Raw genomic sequence first — 20153 nt, 5'->3', positions numbered from 1 at the left:
TCTCGGGCTCTGACAGTGAATAAACAGCAAGAACTTCTCCACTAGACCACACGGGAATTTTGAGTGTTGTGCAGTGAAAAAAACGGTGTGTTGTGTTAAGGTTTTCAAGTTGGGAGAAAAGACTAAGTAGAAAAGAAATTTAACGTAACTAACCTTCTTTGTTTTGGCTTTGGAAACTTAAAAAAACTTGGGAAAAGTTAATGTGCAACACTTAAATTTAATGGAACATTATTTGGACTAAAGTGAACACTGTGAAAAGAACGGACTTCTGTGTGTTATTGACTAAGTTCAGTGCAAGACTTCAGGAAGAGTGTAGTGCAAGTGCTTCAGGAAATCGTTCTTACTGTCAGAGTCCGAGAGGAGGCGGTTATTCATCGAGGTGGCCAGGGACTTGCTGTAAGTAGCCAAAATGTTTCATGTTGTACTATTTCCCATACTATATTTACCAGAATGTTTCATATTGTATTTTTTCCCATACTATACTTACCAGAAAGTGTCATACTGTACTTCTTTCCATACTAAACTTACCTCATGCATGTGCAGTAGGAATGTGTTTTTCAGAGTTCGGTTAGGTTAGGTTCGGTTAGAGTCCATAAGTACCAGAATGTTTATTAATGTATGAACATACTTCTAAACCCACATTTTATGTTTCTATTGCATTTATTTCAGTCATTTATGTGCCTTATTGGTGTGATTTGGGTGTTAAATAGGTGCTATGCATGTCCGGAGGGAGTTGTATAGGTGTTTCTCTGTGTTAGGGTCCGTAAGTACAAGTCCATAAGCTGGGGCCCAATATCCGGACAAAACCAATATCCGAACCTACCGATGGCTCTATTGATCCGGATATTGGAGTGATTACTGTAATAAATGACAGAGTACCAAGAGCGAACTAGTGCAGGTGCGACGGTCAGACGCGCTCATAATTTTCATTGCTTTCACAGTGTTTTTTTTTTTTTGGAGTATGGATCCCAAACTACTTGAAAATCATAGAGTAGTGTTTATAGTGTTAATATCTGGCTGTGGTAATCATATTACGGGTTGTCGGGAAGTGTAAAGTGGAGACTTCGTTACCCAACTTCAGAGGTCTCCACGAGTCCTACGGTAACTGACGAAGGCTCAACAAACATTCCAGGAGAAAGCTGAAGGTATGTGGCATAAGCATATATAATTTTAATATTCTAGGACTAATAACTGATTTTTGGCAAAAATTTTTTGAGAGTCTGTCGGAGCCCGAATAACCCCGGGGCACACGCAAAACATCGGTAAACATGCCCACGGTGTAGGGGTTAATTTGTTTAATCCTGAATAAAACACTTGTGTATGTATAATTTTGTATTTTATTTTATTTTGTTTTTTTTAGAGCCTGGATCAATTTATTAAGTGCAAATATAATACATGCACAGACTAGGATATGCTCAGATAGCCCTGAGTTAATGGTCGCTGCTCATACTTTCGACCTGTGATGGGCTGTGGATCACTGAGGGTCCCTGTTAGTTAAGTGGCCACCATTGGGATTTTTTTTATGTACCAGGGGTCACTGCTTCAGGAGGTGACTTGTGTGCTTGTCCCGCATGGGAAAGTTCCTTGTCTCAGTGGAATGAACGGAGCTAGGGCCTGATTGACTGCTGGCTACCTGAATAGCGCCAGGCAAGGCTGCCGCACCACCCTTGAATATCCACACTGTGTGCTATGCAATTTCCTCTCTCTGTCCGCAGACGCCCCGTCAACTCAACGTACCCATACATAGTGACATGCATTAGTTATTTATTTATTCGATTATTCATTTTACTACTTTCTCTTTCAAGTTATACATACTGGTAGCTTATAGATAATGTATTATAGAATTTAGCTTTTCCTTTTCAGTCGTTCCTATGATATTTCCATGTCAGTTTTTCCATGCTGCATGCCAGTTTTAACTGGAGGGTTTGGAGGCAGGGGGAGCCTTCTTGCTTTCCTATCCTTATCCTTCAGCATGTAGAGTTAGATCTCGTAGTCATAGTCTGCTCTGTAACAAACAGCCTCGAAAGGACCATAAGGTCTGTTGCTGTTTGGTTTCCATTGTACTCCTTTGTACATTGTACTCTCGAAGACTATAACTTTACTATTCCCTACATTGACCTTTAGATTCCATTTCTTACACACTCTCCCAAACTCATTCACCAAGCCTTGCAGTTCATCATCACCTCTTAGCAATACAGTATCAACTGCAAACAACAGTACAGGGAGTTTCCAAACACTGCACTCTCTCATTAGGGTCACTCCAACATCCACTGCCCTACCTTGTATCTCTCTTATTACCCCATCCATGTACAGATTGAACAACCATGGGGCATGACATTCTTGTTTCAGTCCAACATTCAAATAGAAAAATTTCCCTTTGTACAGGGGAATAATTATGCCTGACTTTCAATCCTCCAGGACTCTACCATCCTCCCAGGCCACTCTGCATGTCTTCCATATCCATTCTGCTACTCTCTTTCCCCCATGCTTCAGCATTTTGCCACACACTGCATTAATTCCTTGGGTATTCCCCATTTTTACTTTCTTCATTGCTTTCACTACTTCCATCCGACAGATTTCTTCCTCTGTTCTCACCTCATTCCTTCTCTCAGCCATTCCCCAGTCATTTACACTCACTTTGCTTTCATTCTCTGTGTTCAACAGTTCCTTAAAGTGTTATCTACATCAACTCACTTTTTCTCCCTTCTCCACTAGCAAGCTACCATTTTTACATTTCACTCCCCAACGTCTTCATAACCCTGTCTAACTCTCTTTACATCTTTTTAGAACATTTCTTACATTCCCTTCACTTTACACTCAGATTCCTTCCATATTCCTCATCCACTCTCCTCTTACTTTCCCTTACTAAACGTTTCACATCTCTCTTCCTCTCTACATATAACTCTCTCTTCCGTCTCCCACCTTTCTCCACTCCCCTGTTTCCCATCCACTCACCATATGCTTTCTTCTTTTACTCCACAGCCTGTCTCACCTCTTCATTCCACCAATGCTGTTCCTTGCACCCCCTTTCGTCTTCTCTTCACCCCACACACCACCTCGCTTGTTGCACAGATTTCTTCTGTGCATGTCTTGCACACACCTTCCACATCACCCATCTGCTCCAAATCATGTTTACCCAATTGCTCCTCCACTTCTCTCTTATATTCTTCCTTTTTTCCATTCTCTTGCTACCTTTTTACCCTCCTTGTATGGACTATTTCCTCCTCTCCTTCCCTTCCCCTACTCTTCCATTTCATTTTACCTTGACATTCACCACCACGATGTGGTGGATAGAAAGTCCACTCCCCCAGTTGTCATTGTCATGCACACACACATAATCAGTCATTTCCCTCTGTTCATTTTGTCCACCACCCTCCCTTTTCATCACTCGCTACGGCTTCCATTTGGTTTTATGGTTAACACCCACAATAAATATAAATGGTTTCTTGGGTTACAGGAAGCAGTTTTGCATGTCACTTTGTGTTGAGTAAGCTAAAGAGAGCACAGCACCAATGTGTGGATAGTGGGAGAGCCAGCAGTCAAGTTTATGGAAGTAAAATTATGGAGAGCATTTAATGTTCTGAGTAAAATTATTACCCGGTATGATAAAGGAGAGTGAATATTGATTAGATGCAGTTTGGATTTGTGTCAGGCAGAGGGACCACTGATGCCGTATTCATTGTCCAATGGCTTCAAGAAAAATACAGTAATCCCTCAGTTTTCTGGACCGACCGTATCTGGTCATACTTTGTATCCGTTCATTGGGTCTTGGGTATATTATAACCATAAATGGGATTTATTTGTCTGTAACCGAACTTAAAAGTTCCGGCTTTCGCGGCCAGACCGCCAACAAAGTAAAAAAAAAAAATTCGTTCTGTGGCTCACCAGCCTCTCCGTCCACGTTCGGTTAATAGACCCTAGCCCACAATCCAAGCGAGAATGGCTGTACGGATCCCTAATGTACAGTATGGAGGAAATCACCCGGCCGCCTTAATCACTGGTAACATGCTGGCAGTGCACGAGGAAGACAGAACGTAACCCACAGGCTGAGCTAAAATGGCTGTACGGATCCTTACCAAATGGTGAAAGTTCATTGGCTGGCCAGATCAGCGGGAACATACTGCCCTCAGAGGAGTAACACAGAGCCTAACCCACCAGCAGAGCAAAAGCACCTGTCTGCCTCCTCACCGACCAGCGAAGTTCCTGTGGCATCCCTTGCTTCTCACCCCCCCTTCCCCAGTCCCTCATCCATGCTTCCTCATGCTTACAGCTGGCCAGCTTACCTTCCTCCTTCTCCCTCAGTTCTTCCCCACCCTCGGCTCACCCACCATCCCTACATGAGTTTTTTAGTTTTTTGCATTTTATTTGAATACTCTTGATTTTATCAAAATTTTGAAACAACCACGAGAAAGCTCATGAAATTCTGCATCTAGACATATGCTTAGCTCTTGCCCAGTGCAGGCAGAATTTTGCTCTAGGATGTTGGGAAATTATTTGGAGGTATTTTTAGCTCTCCAACAGTTTTAGTCTAACTGCGGTTTTGTACTTGTATTCATCAGTTTTGTGTGTTTTTATTTGCTAATCTTATAGTACAAACACCAGCGAAGATGTTGGTATACAATTTATACAAATATAGCCAATTTCCAGGGGACATATTGAAATTGAAAGAAATTGTTTTCTTGCCAGGGGTCAGCCATTACTCTTAGTGTCTCAGAAACCTTGTAAATTCCTGAGAGGGTTAAAAATGCTGCAACTATTTTTTTTTTTTTTTTTTTTTTTTTTTTTTTTTTTTTTGCATTCTTAGTACAGTATATATTATTTTAGCTGATATTCCCATGTGTGATTTGATTTGTAAATACAGCTGAAAGACTGGAGAACACTACCAGAATTAGGAGGAATACTGTACATTATAGGTAAGGTGTTTGTGGATTTTTGTTGCTTATGCATTGTTTTCTGAGTGTCTAGCATTATACTGGATAGTCCCATGTTTGTTTTGACGTATAAATGCCGCATAAAGACCGCAGAACAATGCCAAAATTGGGAAGGGTCCTGTGCATATTGGTAGTTTTGTTGTCATTGTTGTTGTTTATGCATTGCTTTCTTAGTGTTTAGGATTATATTGCATATAGCAGTGTGTCCTTTGATGTCTAAAAATCAGCTAAAAGACCTCAGAACACTGCCAAAATTAGGAGTACTGTACATATTGGTATTTTTTTTTTTTTTTTTTATGCATTGTTTTCTTAGTGTTTAGGATTATGTTGCATAATCCAATTTGTGTTTTGATGTCTAAGAAGACCCGAAAGACCGCAGAACACTGCCAAAATTGGGAGGGGTACTGTGCATATTGGTAGTTTTTTTTTTTCTTTTTAAGGATTCTATTGCATACTGCAATGTGTACTTTGATGTCGAAAAACAGCTGAAAGACCTCAGAACACTGCCAAAATTAGGAGGGGTACTGTACATATTGGTAGGGTTTTGCATATTCTTTTATTTATTTTTTTTTTTTTACATTTTTTTTTTTAGTGTTTTGGATTATATAGATGTGGAAGATGTGCAGATTAGCCTGGGAGGAAGGTAGAGTCCCGGAGGATTGGAAGTCAGGTATAATTATTCCCTTGTACAAAGGAAAAGGGGAAAAAGAAGTGTGTGGTAATCATAGGGGCATTTGTCTTCTTAGTATAATAGGAAAAGTGTATGGTAGGATACTTATTGACAAAGTTAGAGAAAGAACAGAGAAATTAGTTGGAGAAGAACAGGGAGGCTTTAGGAAGGGAAGAGGTTGTGTAGATCAGATATTCATTCTTAGATCTTTAGTGGAAAAGTTTCTAGAGAAGGGAAAGAAGTTGTATGCGGCTTTCATGGATTTGGAGAAAGCATATGACAGGGTGGATAGACAAGGATTGTGGAAAATGTTAAGAATATATGGAGTAGATGGGAAGTTGTTGAATGCTGTGAAGAGTATGTACGATGGTGCGAAGGCTGCAGTGCGTGTGGATGGTGAACTAAGTGAATTTTTCTCTTTGAAAGTTGGGTTGAAACAGGGATGTGTCATGTCTCCATGGTTGTTCAATCTGTACATGGATGGGGTAATAAAAGAGGTACAAGGTAGGGTAGTGGATGTTGGAGTGGCCCTGGTGAGAGAGGATAGTGTTTGGATACTCCCTGTGCTGTTGTTTGCAGATGATACTGTGTTGAGTGAAGACAAAGTGGAGCTGCAAGGCTTGGTGGATGAGTTTGGGAGAGTGTGTAAGAAACAGAATCTGAAGGTGAATGTAGGGAAGAGTAAAGTGATGGTCTTTGAGAGAGGTGAAGTCAGCGAATGTACAGCGAGGTTGGATGGTGAGGAATTGGAAAATGTGGGTACGTTTAAGTACTTGGGTAGTGTGATGAGTAAGGATGGAGGTTTGGAGGGTGAAGTGCTTGAAAGGGTACAGCAGGGAAGAAAGGTTGCTGGTTCTTTGAAAGCAGTGATAAGAAACAGGGAAGTGAGCATGGAAGTGAAAAAGTTACTACATGACAGTATTGTGATACCAACTCTAACGTACGGAAGTGAAGCTTGGACGTTGTTGGAAGGACACAAGTCAAGAGTGAGAGCAGTGGAAATGAGTTATTTAAGAGGAGCCTGTGGAGTCACATGGAGAGATAGGCTGACGAATGAGGATATAAAGGAACGTTGTGGTGTTGATGTGGATGTGATAGGGAGCGTTATGAGGAACACACTGAGGTGGTTTGGCCATGTGGAGAGGATGGAGGGTGAAAGACTGACGAAGAGAGTGTATGTGAGTGAGGTGGAGGGTGGAAGAGGGAGGGGGAGGCCGAGGATGAGATGGAGGGATGGGGGTGGAGAGTTATATGAGAGAGCGTTGTGTGAGTTGGGAGCAGGGCAGTGAAATGGCGGGGGACAGGGCGACTTGGAGGCGATTTGTTTGTGGCCACCCCAAACGGGATTGAGGCGTCTGGCAATAGATAGATAGATAGATTATATTGCATATTGCAGTGTGTGTTTTGATGTCTAAAAACAGTCAAAAGACCACAGAACACTGGCAAAATTAGGAGGGATATTATTCATATAGGTTGGGTATGGGTATAGGTAGGGTATGGGCATAGTAGAGGATACTGCTCAGTATCTGGACATTGCCAGTATCCAGTCATGCCTTTGCCTCTGTTATGACGGATAATTGAGGGAGTACTTAATATAGGAAATAGAAGGGAGCTGTAGTTTGTGCTTGTTTATTTGGAGGGGGCCCTTGACGGAGTCTGTAGGGAGGTTGTGAAATGGGCAATGAGAAAGCTCGGGATTGAGAAGTGGCAGGTTATAGTGGTTATGGCTGTGTATGTAGGTGCTTGCACCCAGGTGAGAGTGAATGAAGATTTAATCTGTGAGTTTTCCGTAAATGTTGGTGTGCATCTGGGGTCAGTCTTGAGGCCCTTATTGCTTGTCTTGGTGCTTGAAGTTCACTCATGTGACATCAGAAATAGGCTGCCATGGGAGATGTGTGCTGATGAGAAATGGACTTCCATGGGAGATGTTGTAGGCCTGTGCTGATGACATGGTATTGATTGCAGAGAGTGAAAGGGAAGCAGAGGAAAGATGAAGGAAATGGAGAAACAGAATGGGGCACAAGAGTTTGAGAGTAAATGCAGATAATACCAAAGTGTTGATATCTAGAGTTGATGGTGGTACTGACAAAGCTGAGGGAGTCTTGTTATATGTAGTTTGCACAAGGGTGTGGGAAGTAACTCCATCTTATGCAGTGTTTGTGATAAGTGGGTCCTTAAGAGATGTAGCGATTATTAGAGTAGGCTGTGAAATAATGCTGATTTTGTGTGTGTGGTGTGTCAGGGAGAGCATGTAGAGTTTGACAGGTACCGTATGAAAGGATTGATCATCTGGGGGAGTCTCATGAGTATGTTGAGGAATTTTATTATGAGGATGTCAGTAATTTGGTGTATGAAATATTTTTTTTATTCATTTGTTTTTCCATCCTCTGTTGTTATTTGAAAAAAAAAAAAAAAAAGGGGGGGGGGGGACACACTGTGTGCTGGAGGTGGGGCAGGAGTTAGTTCTGTGGCTAGGGTAAGGAGTAGTTGGAGGGGTTCAGGGAGCTGTTGTCTTTCCTAACATTGAGAGGGCTGTCTCCTTGTGCTAAGGGATCTTCATATGTGGCATGTGTTAGGAGTGTAATGCTGTATGGTAGTGAGACTTGGGCAATAAAGGAAGAGGATATTTGTAGGCTCAGACTTACAGAAATGACAATGATTTGATGGATGTGTAGTGTGTTCTTCAGTGCAAGGCCTGGGAGGGCTAGGATTACGATAGAAGGTCTGAAAAGAAGGATAGGATTTTGTAAATGTATTGGTGTTGTGATTGGGAGGGGTAGATTCAGATGCTTTGGGCATGTTGAGAGGATGGAGGACAACAGTTGGGTGTGGAGGGTAAGAGGTGTGTGGGGGTAGGGTTATGAGAGACAGACTAAAAAAGACCTGGGACAGGGTCATAGAGTGTGACCTCAGGGATAAGGTACTGAATAGGGAGGTTGCCAGAGATCAAACACCGTGGAGAGTCACCATTAGGTGAACATGGCCGATGCATGCGACCATGTTGGAGCCTTTGTAAACGAATCAGTATGAAACTACAGTCGAATGTTCTCACTAGCAAAAGTTTACCCCAGTTTTGATATAAATCTTTCCAGTACCACTTTGATACACCACTCCAAACACATGTTATAGTAAACTCTCATCATGTATACCACACATTTTTATACTTTAAAGCTTCATAACCATCACTTGATTTGTTTAAGAAATGCTGTCATCCTATTTTTGAAAGGTAGGATTATGAGAAAATTGGTATGATAGCAGTAATGCTACTGTATGTGTTCATGAAAATTGTAATTTGAGAAATCATAGTATTATTACACCAGATGGCTGATATTGACTTGCATAATTTAATTGGATATTAGCTGTCTCTGTGCATATCATGTATGCACAGTGTGAAGGGGAAACATTATACACATGCTTATATTAGAGTCAGCCTTGAGATTTTTGTGATAAATTTATCTTTAAAACATTGATTCTTATGGTACCAGTTATATGATTTTCTGATCAGTATGTGGAATGCAGTGGTGATGCTGTACATTATTGCCATATGCAAAGGAATACGGAAGTCATAATATCAAACGTTCATTAATCTATTCACAGCTGAGCACTGTTGTGAAAATTTGTGCACCCCATGCTGATTTAGTGTAGATTTTTCTTAATGGTTCCTGCTCAAACGTGCTAAAAGTTTATAGATTAAAAGGTAAATTTATTTGAACAAATGAATATAAAGACAGTCACCATATTTTGGTAGTGCTGTACAGTAATACCCTCGGTGCAAGTCAGAGGTGCCTTTGTGTTGTGGCAGTGGTATAGCAGGATGATTCTGATGCCTGATTATGCAGATGTCTCTCGACTCCTTGTTATCTGAACAGGGGAGGATGGACTGCAGGAGAGGGGCAACTTCAGCCTAGCCTGCAATGAACTGGGTTCACATTCAGATGAACTTTGGGTTGCAGCTGTTACTACTAGTACAGTAAATTCTCATTATATAAAACTAATTGGGGGGAAAAGCTGATGATATTGCTAATTGTTGAAAAAAAAAAAAAAAAAAAAAAAAAAAAAAAAAGGCTGCTTGACAGTACTGTGATCCTCATTCTAACTTAAAGTGAAGCATGAACCATGTTGAAAGGATACCATACAAGTCAAAAGTGAGAGCAGTGGGAATGAGTGATCTGAGAGGAATATGTGAATTCACATGGAGAGACAGACAGGCAAATGAAGAAGTAAAGGAGCATTGTAGGATTGATGTGGTTATGACTGAAAGCATGAAAAGAACTACTTTGAGATGGTTTGGCTATGTGGAGAAGAGGGAGAAGGAGAGACTGACTAGAAGAGTGTATGTGAGTGAGGTGGAGGGGAGAAGAAGAGGGGGAGACCAAGGATAAGGTGGAGGGATGGAGTAGAGAGATACATGAGGTAGGGGGGTGTTAGCTGGAGGGAGAGCATCCAAATTAAAGATTACAGAGTGATGTGGAAGTGATTTATTTGTGGCCACCACTTACAGGATTGAGGCGTCTGGTAATAGATACCTAAGACTGACGAAGAGAGTGTATGTGAGTGAGGTGGAAGGGGAAAGAGGGAGGGGGAGGCTGAGGGGGAGATGGAGGGATGGGGTGGAGTGGAGAGGTATATGAGAGAGGGGGGGGGGTGAGTTGGGAGCGGGGCAGTGAAATGGCGGGAGACAGGGCGACGTGGAGGCGATTTGTTTGTGGCCACCCCAAACGGGATTGAGGCATCTGGAAATAGATAGATAGATAGCTTGTTCCATGGATATGTAATTGTTTTATATAGTTCTCGACAACAGTATTGGGCGCCCATGTCTGGGCACAGCAAACTTTTGGTAAAAAAAGAATGGTGCTTTTTTGGGTAAAGAAATTTAGAAAGAAATTTTGGGCGCTAACATGACGTCACGGCAGCCCGAGGTCTGGTAGGCCCAGGAAAACTTCTTCGAGGTCCTTTAATGCACTTCAACATGCATTGAAGTCTAATCCTCATGTGACTGCAAGGAGAATTAAGGAAGTGTTTGGCGAGGTCTTAGTGCGCACTGTTTTCTCGAAGAGTCCATGAACTTGGTTACACCAGCCACAGGCCTATGAGAAAGCCTCTTCTTACACGTAACCAGAGACTTCGTAGGCTTGCCTTTGCTAACAAGTACCATACCTGGGATGAAGAGCAATAGTTGTCAGTGTTGTGGTCTGATGAGGCAACATTTACTGTTACTTGTAATCGAGGAGCGTGAGTGTACCGGCGCAGAGGTAGTGACCCGCTTGACCCCTGTTACGTGAAAAGCACAGTTAAACACCCTGATTCGCTTATGGTATGGGGTTGTTTTTCTGGTAAGGGGTTGGGGAAGCTTGTTGTGCTTCCCAGGAACCGCAAAGTGAATCAGGACATTTACCTGGAGCTGCTTTGTGATCATCTACCTGGGTCTTTCGAGCTCACAGGCACATGAGTGTTTCAGCAGGATGGTGCACCTGCTCATACCGCCAAATCTGTCACCATCTGTCTTCGTGACCGCGAGGTATCCTTCATGAAGACTGGCCAGACAATAGCCCAGACCTCAACCCAATAGAGAACCTCTGATACCTCATAAAAAAGGATTTCCAAGGGAAGGACGTTAGCTCTCTGCCTAAGCTGGAAGCAGCCATTCGTGAGTCCTGGACAAATATATCACCCCAACACCTGAGGAACCTGGCCCTTTCACTTCCATGACGTATCGGGTCCGTGAAGAGGTGCAAGGGAAACTTACCAAGTATTAAAGGTAATTATAATGCTTTATTTACAGGTTTTTCCATATGTGAAAGGTTTTTTTTTTTTGGGGGGGGGGCGCTTAGAGCGCCCAATACTTTTGTCAAGTACTGTATATATTCACACTATGTATCTCAGTTTTCTCTATGCTTTTACTTTGTACCTTGATACTTTGTAGAGAATTATTATTGTAAATACAGTAAAATCTCAAATTTCGACAGTTTAGAATTCGATGAATCAAATGTCGATGCATTTAGAGTGGTCTGCCTACCGTACCTTACTTTTTTATGCAAATTCGCGAATTTTGATGCTCTCAGGGCCAGACTTCAACCAAAACAAGCAAAGATAATTTTTTTGATGCAAACCAAAATGCTAGAAGTGAAGGAAAATTATAAGAAAAAATATGAACCTAACCTAATATCATATGTAACGTGTGCTGTCAGGGCCAGACTCCAACCGAAACCAGCAAAGATAATATTTTTGATGCGAACCAATATGCTAAAAGTGAAGGAAAATTTTAAGAAAAAGTATGAGCATAACCATATGTGGACATGCATTTCACTGCAATTTAGTTGTATGTATTTTCTTTGTATTTTCGTTGCAACTTACCTGTTTCAAAATGACAAGCAAGAGTGGTTCTTTGGGTAGCAGTGGTAATGTACGAGAGCAGCCTGGCACCTCTAAAACTTCGAAGGCAAAGGAGAAATGGCAATACAGGAAAGGGTAGAAATACACCAAGTACAGTATACACTTGCTGATAGTATGGCAATACAATGCAGAACTACAGTTACTTAACCACAATTATAGTTCATAAAGTTTACAGGGGGTGTGGGCAAAAAAATCATGATTGTAGGCAGTTAGGTTTGGAGGCCCCGGACCCAAACTAATTTTTCCCATAAGAAGTTCAGTTTAAATTTCGATGTTTTCAATTTCGTTGTTTTCAGTTTCGATGTGGTTTTTTTTGGTACATATCCCATCTAAATTTGAGATTTTACTGTACGTATTTTCAGTCAGTAATAAGCATTTGAAAAAAAAAATACAGTATTGCGCCTTATTAACATGCTGTTCACAGGATGCGCACGGAAGTCAGACTGTGTGTTCTTTGTCACCTGCTGCTTACACTGTCTTTTAATCTGCTGGCTGCATCACCTCAATATATCAACTTTTTCAGTGAATTTTTCCATTTACTGTTGGTATCTCCTGACTACATTTGTGCAGGTCAACCTCTTTTTTTTTTTTTTTTAAAGATTAAGCTGGGAAAGGCCCCAGAAACTGATGGAGTGTGTGGTGAAATGCTTAGGTATGGGGGTGAGATTGTTGTGGAGTGGATATGGAAGTTGTGTAGATTGGCTTGGGAAGAGGGAAGGGTTCCAGAGGACTGGAAATCAGGTATAATTGTTCCTCTGTACAAAGGAAAAGGGGAAAGAGAAGTATGTGGTAACCATAGGGGTATTTGCCTTCTTAGTGTGACTGGTAAAATATATGGTAGAGTACTCATTGATAGGGTTAGGCATATGACAGAGGAGCTAGTTGGAGAAGAACAAGGGGGATTTAGGAAGGGAAAAGGGTGTGTAGATCAGATATTTGTTCTAAGATGTTTAGTCTAGAAGTATCTAGAGAAGGGAAGGAAAGTGTATGCTGCCTTCATGGACTTGGAGAAAGCTTATGACAGAATAGATAGGCAAGGTATGTGGAAGGTATTAAGAATATATGGAGTGGAGGGGAAATTGTTGAGTGCTGTGAGGGGTATGTACGAGGGAGCTAGAGTTACGGTGCGAGTGGATGGTGAGCTGAGTGAGTTCTTTGATCTCAATGTGGGACTGAAACAGGGTTGTGTGATGTCTCCATGGCTGTTTAATATATATATGGATGGGGTTGTAAAGGAGGTGCAAGGTAGGGCAGTGGATGTGGGACTGGCCCTGATGAATGAGGGTGAGATTTGGAAGCTTCCTGTGTTGCTGTTTGCTGATGATACAGTATTGTTGAGTGAAGATGAATGGGAGTTGCAAGGTTTGGTGAATGAATTTGGGACAGTGTGTAGGAGGAGGAAGCTGAAAGTTAATGTAAACAAAAGTAAAGTTATGGTGTTTGAGAGGAATGAAGTCACAGAGTGTGCAGTGAGGTTGGATGGTGAGGATATGGAGAATGTGAGTGCATTCAAGTACTTGGGTAGTGTGATGAGTAAGGATGGAACTTTGGGGGATGAAGTACGTGAAAGGGTACAGCAGGGAAGGAAGGTTGTTGGTACACTGAAAGCAGTGATGAGAAATAGGGAGGTGAGTATGGAAGTTAAGAAGTCACTGCATGATAGTATTGTGATCCCTACCCTGACGTATGGTAGCGAGGCTTGGACCTTGCAAGAGGGGAACAAGTCAAGAGTGAGAGCAGTGGAAATGAGTTACTTGAGAGGAGCATGTGGAGTGACGTGGAGGGACAGGTTGACGAATGAAGAAGTGAAGGAACGTTGTGGGGTAGATGTGGATGTGGTTGAGAAGATTAGGAGAAATACACTGAGGTGGTTCGGACATGTGGAGAGAATGGAGAATGAAAAACTGACTAAGAGGGTGTATGTAGGTGAGGTGGAGGGAGGGAGAGGGAGGGGTAGACCGAGGATGAGGTGGAGAGATGGAGTTGAGAGGTATATGAGGGAGGGGGGGGGTGAGTTGGGGGGAGGGTAGTCAAATGGTGGGTGACAGAGTGACTTGGAGGCGTTTTGTCTGCGGCCACCCTTTGCAGGATTAGGGCGTCTGGCTATAGATAGATAGATAGATAGTATTATAGGTATGTATTTCTTGCCAGCTACCTGCATAATTATTGTATTCACCTTAGGAGAGACTTTCCAAAGTGGAGAGGTATGTAAAACCTTCTCGTATGGAGAGGTTTCTTAAGCCTTCATCAGCTTCTTTGATATGAGAAATCCTTTACAATTTGTGTGGAGGTAGCAAGGAATAAACATAAATAATGCATCATTAGAGAGAAGTGATTAAGATAGACTTTTTGAAGCAGAAGGATGAGACAACCTTAATAAACGTATTTGAATAGAAGTGGCTTTTGGTGTATTGGATAAAGTCATCTGATGGCTTCAAGTATAAACCAAAATATGATGTCACCCAGATGCGGGTGGTTACCTATGTAATCAGCGGATATTACAGTACAGCCTGTGGTGGTATGAACTGACAGGGTGCTGTAGTCATTAATTGTGCAGTTCAAATCCCCACAAAACATGGGATGACAGTATATAGTGTAATTTCTTGAGAACTTTGTCTCTCCTCTAAGTTTTTTTTTTTTTTTTTTTTTTTTTTTTTTTTTTGATAATGAATGGAGGAAGGAAAAACAAAGGAAAAAAAAAAGTTCATGTGCCTAAAGACATCCTCCATTCATAAAATACTTACAACAATTGGATTTAAAATCGAGAGGATTAAATATATGTGGGAAGCAACTCCCAGGAAGTGAATTCCAGAGTAGTAGTAGTTCTGGGGGGGAGAGAGTGTGAGTTCATGGGCGCTCCCAGCTGCCCGAGTATTTCGGGAGAAAATGTGAAGGGGAGGCACAATTGAAGCCAGTTCGTTAGAGCACTTACGGTAAAATTATCGATAAAATAGTGCTAAAGAAGCAACATCTCGACGTACTGATAACGGAGGAAGGTCCTGCGTTATGGTAGGATTATTGATTAATCTACTGGCTTTATTTTGAATTTTGTCCAGCTGCCTCAATGCAACCGCTCCACATCCACTCCACAGTGGTGGACAGTATTCATTCTGAGAATGCACATGACTTTTGTATATTGTGGCCATCTGCTCGTCAGTGAAGAACTCACGAACTTTGTACATAAGTCCTAGTTTTTTAGAAGCATTTTTAGCAAGGAATTTAACATAAGTTGTCCAGCTTAGGTTGGGGTTTAGAGTAACACCTAGGAGTGGATATGGGATATGGGAATACTGACATCATTTAAAATTATGTGTGAGTCTGAGGGATTCATTCTATTGGAGAAATTAATGTATTTAGTTTTCTGAGCATTAAATGAGACCAGATTTTTTTTCCCCATTGATTAATTTTAGAAAGGTCCTGGTTCAAAGAAATTGCCGTGTTTATTTGGGAATTTATAATATCAAATTGTGTAACGGAGGTACGAAATGTAAAAGAACTATGAAGGGTTGAGTCATCAGCATAAGAGTGTATTGGGTTGTGCGTGACAGATAGGAGGTCATTTATATGAATGAGAAAGAGGGTTGGCGCCAAAACTGATCCCTGAGGTACGCCAGCATTTATGGAATGAAACTGAGAATAAATTCCATCTACCATGACCCGTATTTTTCTACTATGAAGGTAAGAAGAAATTAGAGGAACCAGTGATGCAAGGCCATAGTGTGACATCTTTTCCTCATGGGTCACTTACTAGATTTCCATTGGGGGACTGTAACGGTGGATTGGAAGAGGTGGTAGTGAAGTTAGTTTTAAATGAATTAAGGGTTGACCAGAATATTTTGTTATCATTTGGATGGTTTAGTAGTTTGTTAGCTTGTCTATGTAGAAAGTTTGATTTAGAAAGATGATAATAGTTTTGGCGTGGTTTCTGATATTTTTATAATAGTTAAAGGCTTCTTTGGTTTTGGTCCTTGTATAAGTGTTATAGGCTATTGTTTTATGTTCTGTTACTCTAGCACAATTGTGGTCAAACCATTTAGGAGAATTACATCTTTTTCTGTAACTATGATGGGGAATGAATGTTTCCATGCTGACTTTAATGAAATCCTGTATGTGGCCCAATGTGGAATTTGCATCATGGGAGAAAAAGGAGGTCCAAGGAACATCCATGAGAAAATTTTGAAGTCCCTCCCAGTCTGCCCTGTCGTAGTGCCATTTAGTCATCACGACAGGTTCAGCGCAAGAGGGTGTGGTAGGTGTGAAACTGGTGGCTTGAATCAGACAATGATCAGAGGATCCGAGTGGGGACTTCACTTTGACATTATAATTATCTGAATTGGTTGTTAGAAACAAGTCCAATAGGTGGGGATTTTGATTGGGGTTGTCTGGTACACGGGTGGGTTGACTGACTAACAGGGTGAGATTAAATGAATCTGCAAATAGCTCACATTCAAGACCAGAGTCATCAGTTCTGGCTGAATAAGTGAGCCATTCAACATTATGGACATTAAGATCACCCAGAACAGTAATTTCTGATGCAGAATTAATGTTGAGGACACTTAGTTTTGAAGACTGAGAGTCAAATAAACTCAGCTCTGAAGGGGCATTAGGGGAACGATAAACACAACAGAAATACTTAATTTTACCAAAAGAATTTAATTTGTATATGGAATAGTCGAAAAAAGGACAATTAAATTCAGTAATCTCCAGGGCAATTTCTGATTTAGCATGGCAACATACGCCTCCTTTGGATCTGAAATTTTGAATCAAGATATATCCAGGAAAATTAAATCTAGTTAAATCAGAGGTGGAGCTTACTTGTGTCTCTGTCAGAAATAGCAGTTCAGGGGATTCAAACTGGAGGAAATTTTGAACAGAGTTGATGTTGGAGTGAAGTCCCCTAATATTGCAAAAGAAAATTTTACTTCACTGACAAGCAGATTCATGGCACCGCAACACTGGAGGTAGCACAGTCGCTTGATGACGACCGGGAGGGCTCTGTGCAGACAACCCAGCCCTGCCGGTGGTGGTCACTCGAGAAACCACGGCACTGATTCCCAAAATAGCAGCAGCCATGGTTCTTTTTATGGGGGGAAGAACAGGGATGTGTTGTGGAATGAGTATGATATGTAATGACAAGATCGGTGTTTTTTGGAGAGAGGATAGCTGGTTTAAGGTAATGTAATATAATGTGGATGTGTGTGTTATGTAAAGAGGGCAGCCTGATGCCCTCCAGTGTGTGAGGCAGAAAGATGTGTAACCAGTTACTAAGGCCTAGGAGAGAAACTGGAATCCAGGCTATTCCTTGAGTCTCTCGCGACCTTGGTGGTAGTACTTCCCTGGGTGGGGCTGCCTACCCCTACTACTCCAGCATTTTCATTCCTATGTAAGAATTGTAATATCCCTTGTGTCAGGTATTTTTCTATGATGCCTCATACATACTTTTTGAATCCACAGACGAATTGCGTGCTGAACTTCAGAAGACGTATGCTGACCCACCAGATTATATCCTGCCCAAGATCACTCGTAAACAGTAGGTCCACATCTGTTAGTTTTCTCAGAAGCTCAGTATTTTGCAGGTATTCATTGAACCCAGAAGTTCCAGTAAATATTCCAAGATGTGTGAATGATGATTGTGTCATATGGTGAAAGTTATTTAACCACTTAGTTTAATGGTAGATATACTTCCCTGGTTGATAACAAATAGGTCATTGGACAACCTCAGAGCTATATATAAAACACCCTCTAACTCCTCCTCCCAGCCATCCTTCTCTTCAATCTCATGATCCTCATTCATCCCTCCACCTCTCCCTCTCCTCCCCATACCACAGCCCCTCTCCCTTTCTTCTCCTCCCACAACCACTCTTCCTCTCCTCTCTGTACTAAAACCCTTTTCCTCACCTCTCACAACCTCTCTCCCTCTCCTTCCCTGCCCACAGCCCATCCCTCTCCTCACCTCCCATAACCTTTCTCCCTATCTCCCCACCTCCCACAGCCCCTCTCCATCTCCCCTGCCCACAACTCCCTGCTAACACCTCTTCCTGTCCCTTTCCTCCTCTCCTCTCCTGCCCACAACCTCTCTTCCTCTCCTCCCCTGCCCACAACATCTCTCCCTCTCCTCCTATGCCCACAACCTCTCTTCCACTCCTTTCCTGCCCACAACTTCTTTTCCTCTCCTCCCCTGCCCACAACTCTCTCACTCAGGACCTGACAACAGCTCTGTGCCTTTCCTTTCCTGCCCACAACCCCTCTCCCTCTCCTTTTAACTTTTAGCCTTTAGCTACCTCTCCTTCGATCACTGTCTCGCACCCCCTCTCACTCCCCACTAAGCTTCAACCACTCTGCACTACACATGCCATACCCATCATCATGGACACTACACTTCCCTCACCATCACGTGTGCCAGAATGCACTACAGATATCACCACCTACTACACTACCTTTGTATTTCCCTGCCAGCACAGGAAACCCTCGTTCCATGCATGATGAACCAGTACATTGAGTCTTCAATATACGAAAGGGATAGGGACAAAAAATAAACTCGTAATCCGAAATTTCGTATATCGGAACGATTTTCCCCATTGAAATATACAGGTAACTCGCACGGAACACGTGGGTTTCGTTCCTACCGTGCCGTGTTAGGTGCGAAATCGCGTATATTTAAACTACTCCGTATTTTGCTCCCTAGACCCCCCAAATGTGTTGTTTTGCTGTTATCTGTCATTGGTAATCACTAGAAAGCACTTTAAGTGGTTAGAAGGTTTATTTAATGTTATAACTCACAAATACAGTACTCCAGAGCAAAACTTCAACACACAAATACTGTACATAAACACAAGGAAACATTCCGACGCCGATCATAGGTAATCATATAAATCAGGTTAACTGGTACCAGTGCTTTAACTTACAAGTACATACCAGAACAGTACATATTTAACTTAGAAATGCAGTACTGTGATATCGAATGATTTCAGTACATAATATGTTAGGAATGGCTGGAAAAAAAAAAAATGTTATGAATACATTTTCACCTTTTTGATATATGTTTATGGTAATTTCGAGTTATTTTTTACGTTATCGTTGTGCCCAAGCTTGGAAAAGGGAGCGAAAGAGTTGAATTTTCAGTCCTAAATGAGAAAACTGCACGTCTTCCAAGGCTAGACTCTGCCACGGGAGAATAAAGTGGAGGGTCAGTCCGATTAGCAATAAGGAAGTTGTGTCACAACTTCCAGCTCCCACACCACGAGAATGGCTAAAAATAGAATCGTAATGCAGTTTCAGAACTAACAATAAGTCTAATTATTACGAATACAGATACAAAGCAGAAATAAATACGTTTACAGACGGGGAAAACGTACTTCTTCCGTCATAACATGTTCATCTTTCGCTATCATTTTACGTTCATCTTTATCGTTTTACCTTGTTATTTTCGCAATATGTATTGCTGTCTCGTAAACAGGGTGGTTGTTTGTGTTTTGCAAGGGAGGAAAAAGATTGTATTTTCTGTCTGGGTCGAGATAATGGGTGTAACTATGTGTGGTTAGGCATGGCCACGAGCGAAAAAATCGTACATCCACTCATCACGATAGCAAGTGGTGAACTGACAGATGATACATGAGAGGGTGAAGTCAAGGTCAGTCTCATGTCCCAGATTTTCGTTCACTTCCCGAAAGTTTTCACAGTTTTCTACAAGTTGCATTGCATCAAATGATCCAAACCATTACAGCAAACCTGAGCAAATAGGTAAAGATACCAAGACAAAAATGTATTTTTCTCTTATTATAAGTCTTTAACGAACAAACAAAAAAGGCAATATTCCGACGCCGATCATGGGTAATCATATAAATTAGGTTAACTGGTTACAAGGCTATATTTAATGCTTTAATTGCTTACAAGTACATACCAGAACAGTAAATATTTAACTTACAAATACAGTACTGTAGAAAAGCAGTACAGTACGAGTTTAACGAACAAACAAAAAAGGCAATATTCCGACGCCGATCATGGGTAATCATATAATTCGAGTTAACTGGTTACAAGGCTTTATTTAATGATTTAACTTTATTTAAGTGCTTACAAGTACAGTACATACGAGAACAGTAAATATTTAACTTACAAATACTGTACAGTACTGTGGAAAAAACAAACAAATAAAAAAGGCA

General features: G+C 41.5%; 1 protein-coding gene across 1 annotated transcript in view; it reads left to right on the top strand.

Annotated features, from left to right (window-relative positions):
* The window catches only part of LOC145403135 (uncharacterized), a 90060-nt gene that overhangs the window by 10081 nt on the left and 59826 nt on the right, over nucleotides 1-20153 (top strand). Inside the window, exon 4 of the mRNA XM_080274961.1 lies at nucleotides 17449-17524. Within this exon, the coding sequence (XP_080131087.1) occupies nucleotides 17449-17524 (76 nt within the window). The remainder of the gene's footprint in view (nucleotides 1-17448; nucleotides 17525-20153) is intronic.

The sequence above is a fragment of the Coenobita brevimanus genome, chromosome 60 (genome assembly GCF_032717465.1).
Source record: "Coenobita brevimanus isolate Jiangsu-jjx chromosome 60, ASM3271746v2, whole genome shotgun sequence".
Classification (NCBI taxonomy): domain Eukaryota; kingdom Metazoa; phylum Arthropoda; class Malacostraca; order Decapoda; family Coenobitidae; genus Coenobita; species Coenobita brevimanus.
Note: the sequence above shows the minus strand (reverse complement) of the source record. Positions and strands in the feature narration are given on the sequence as shown.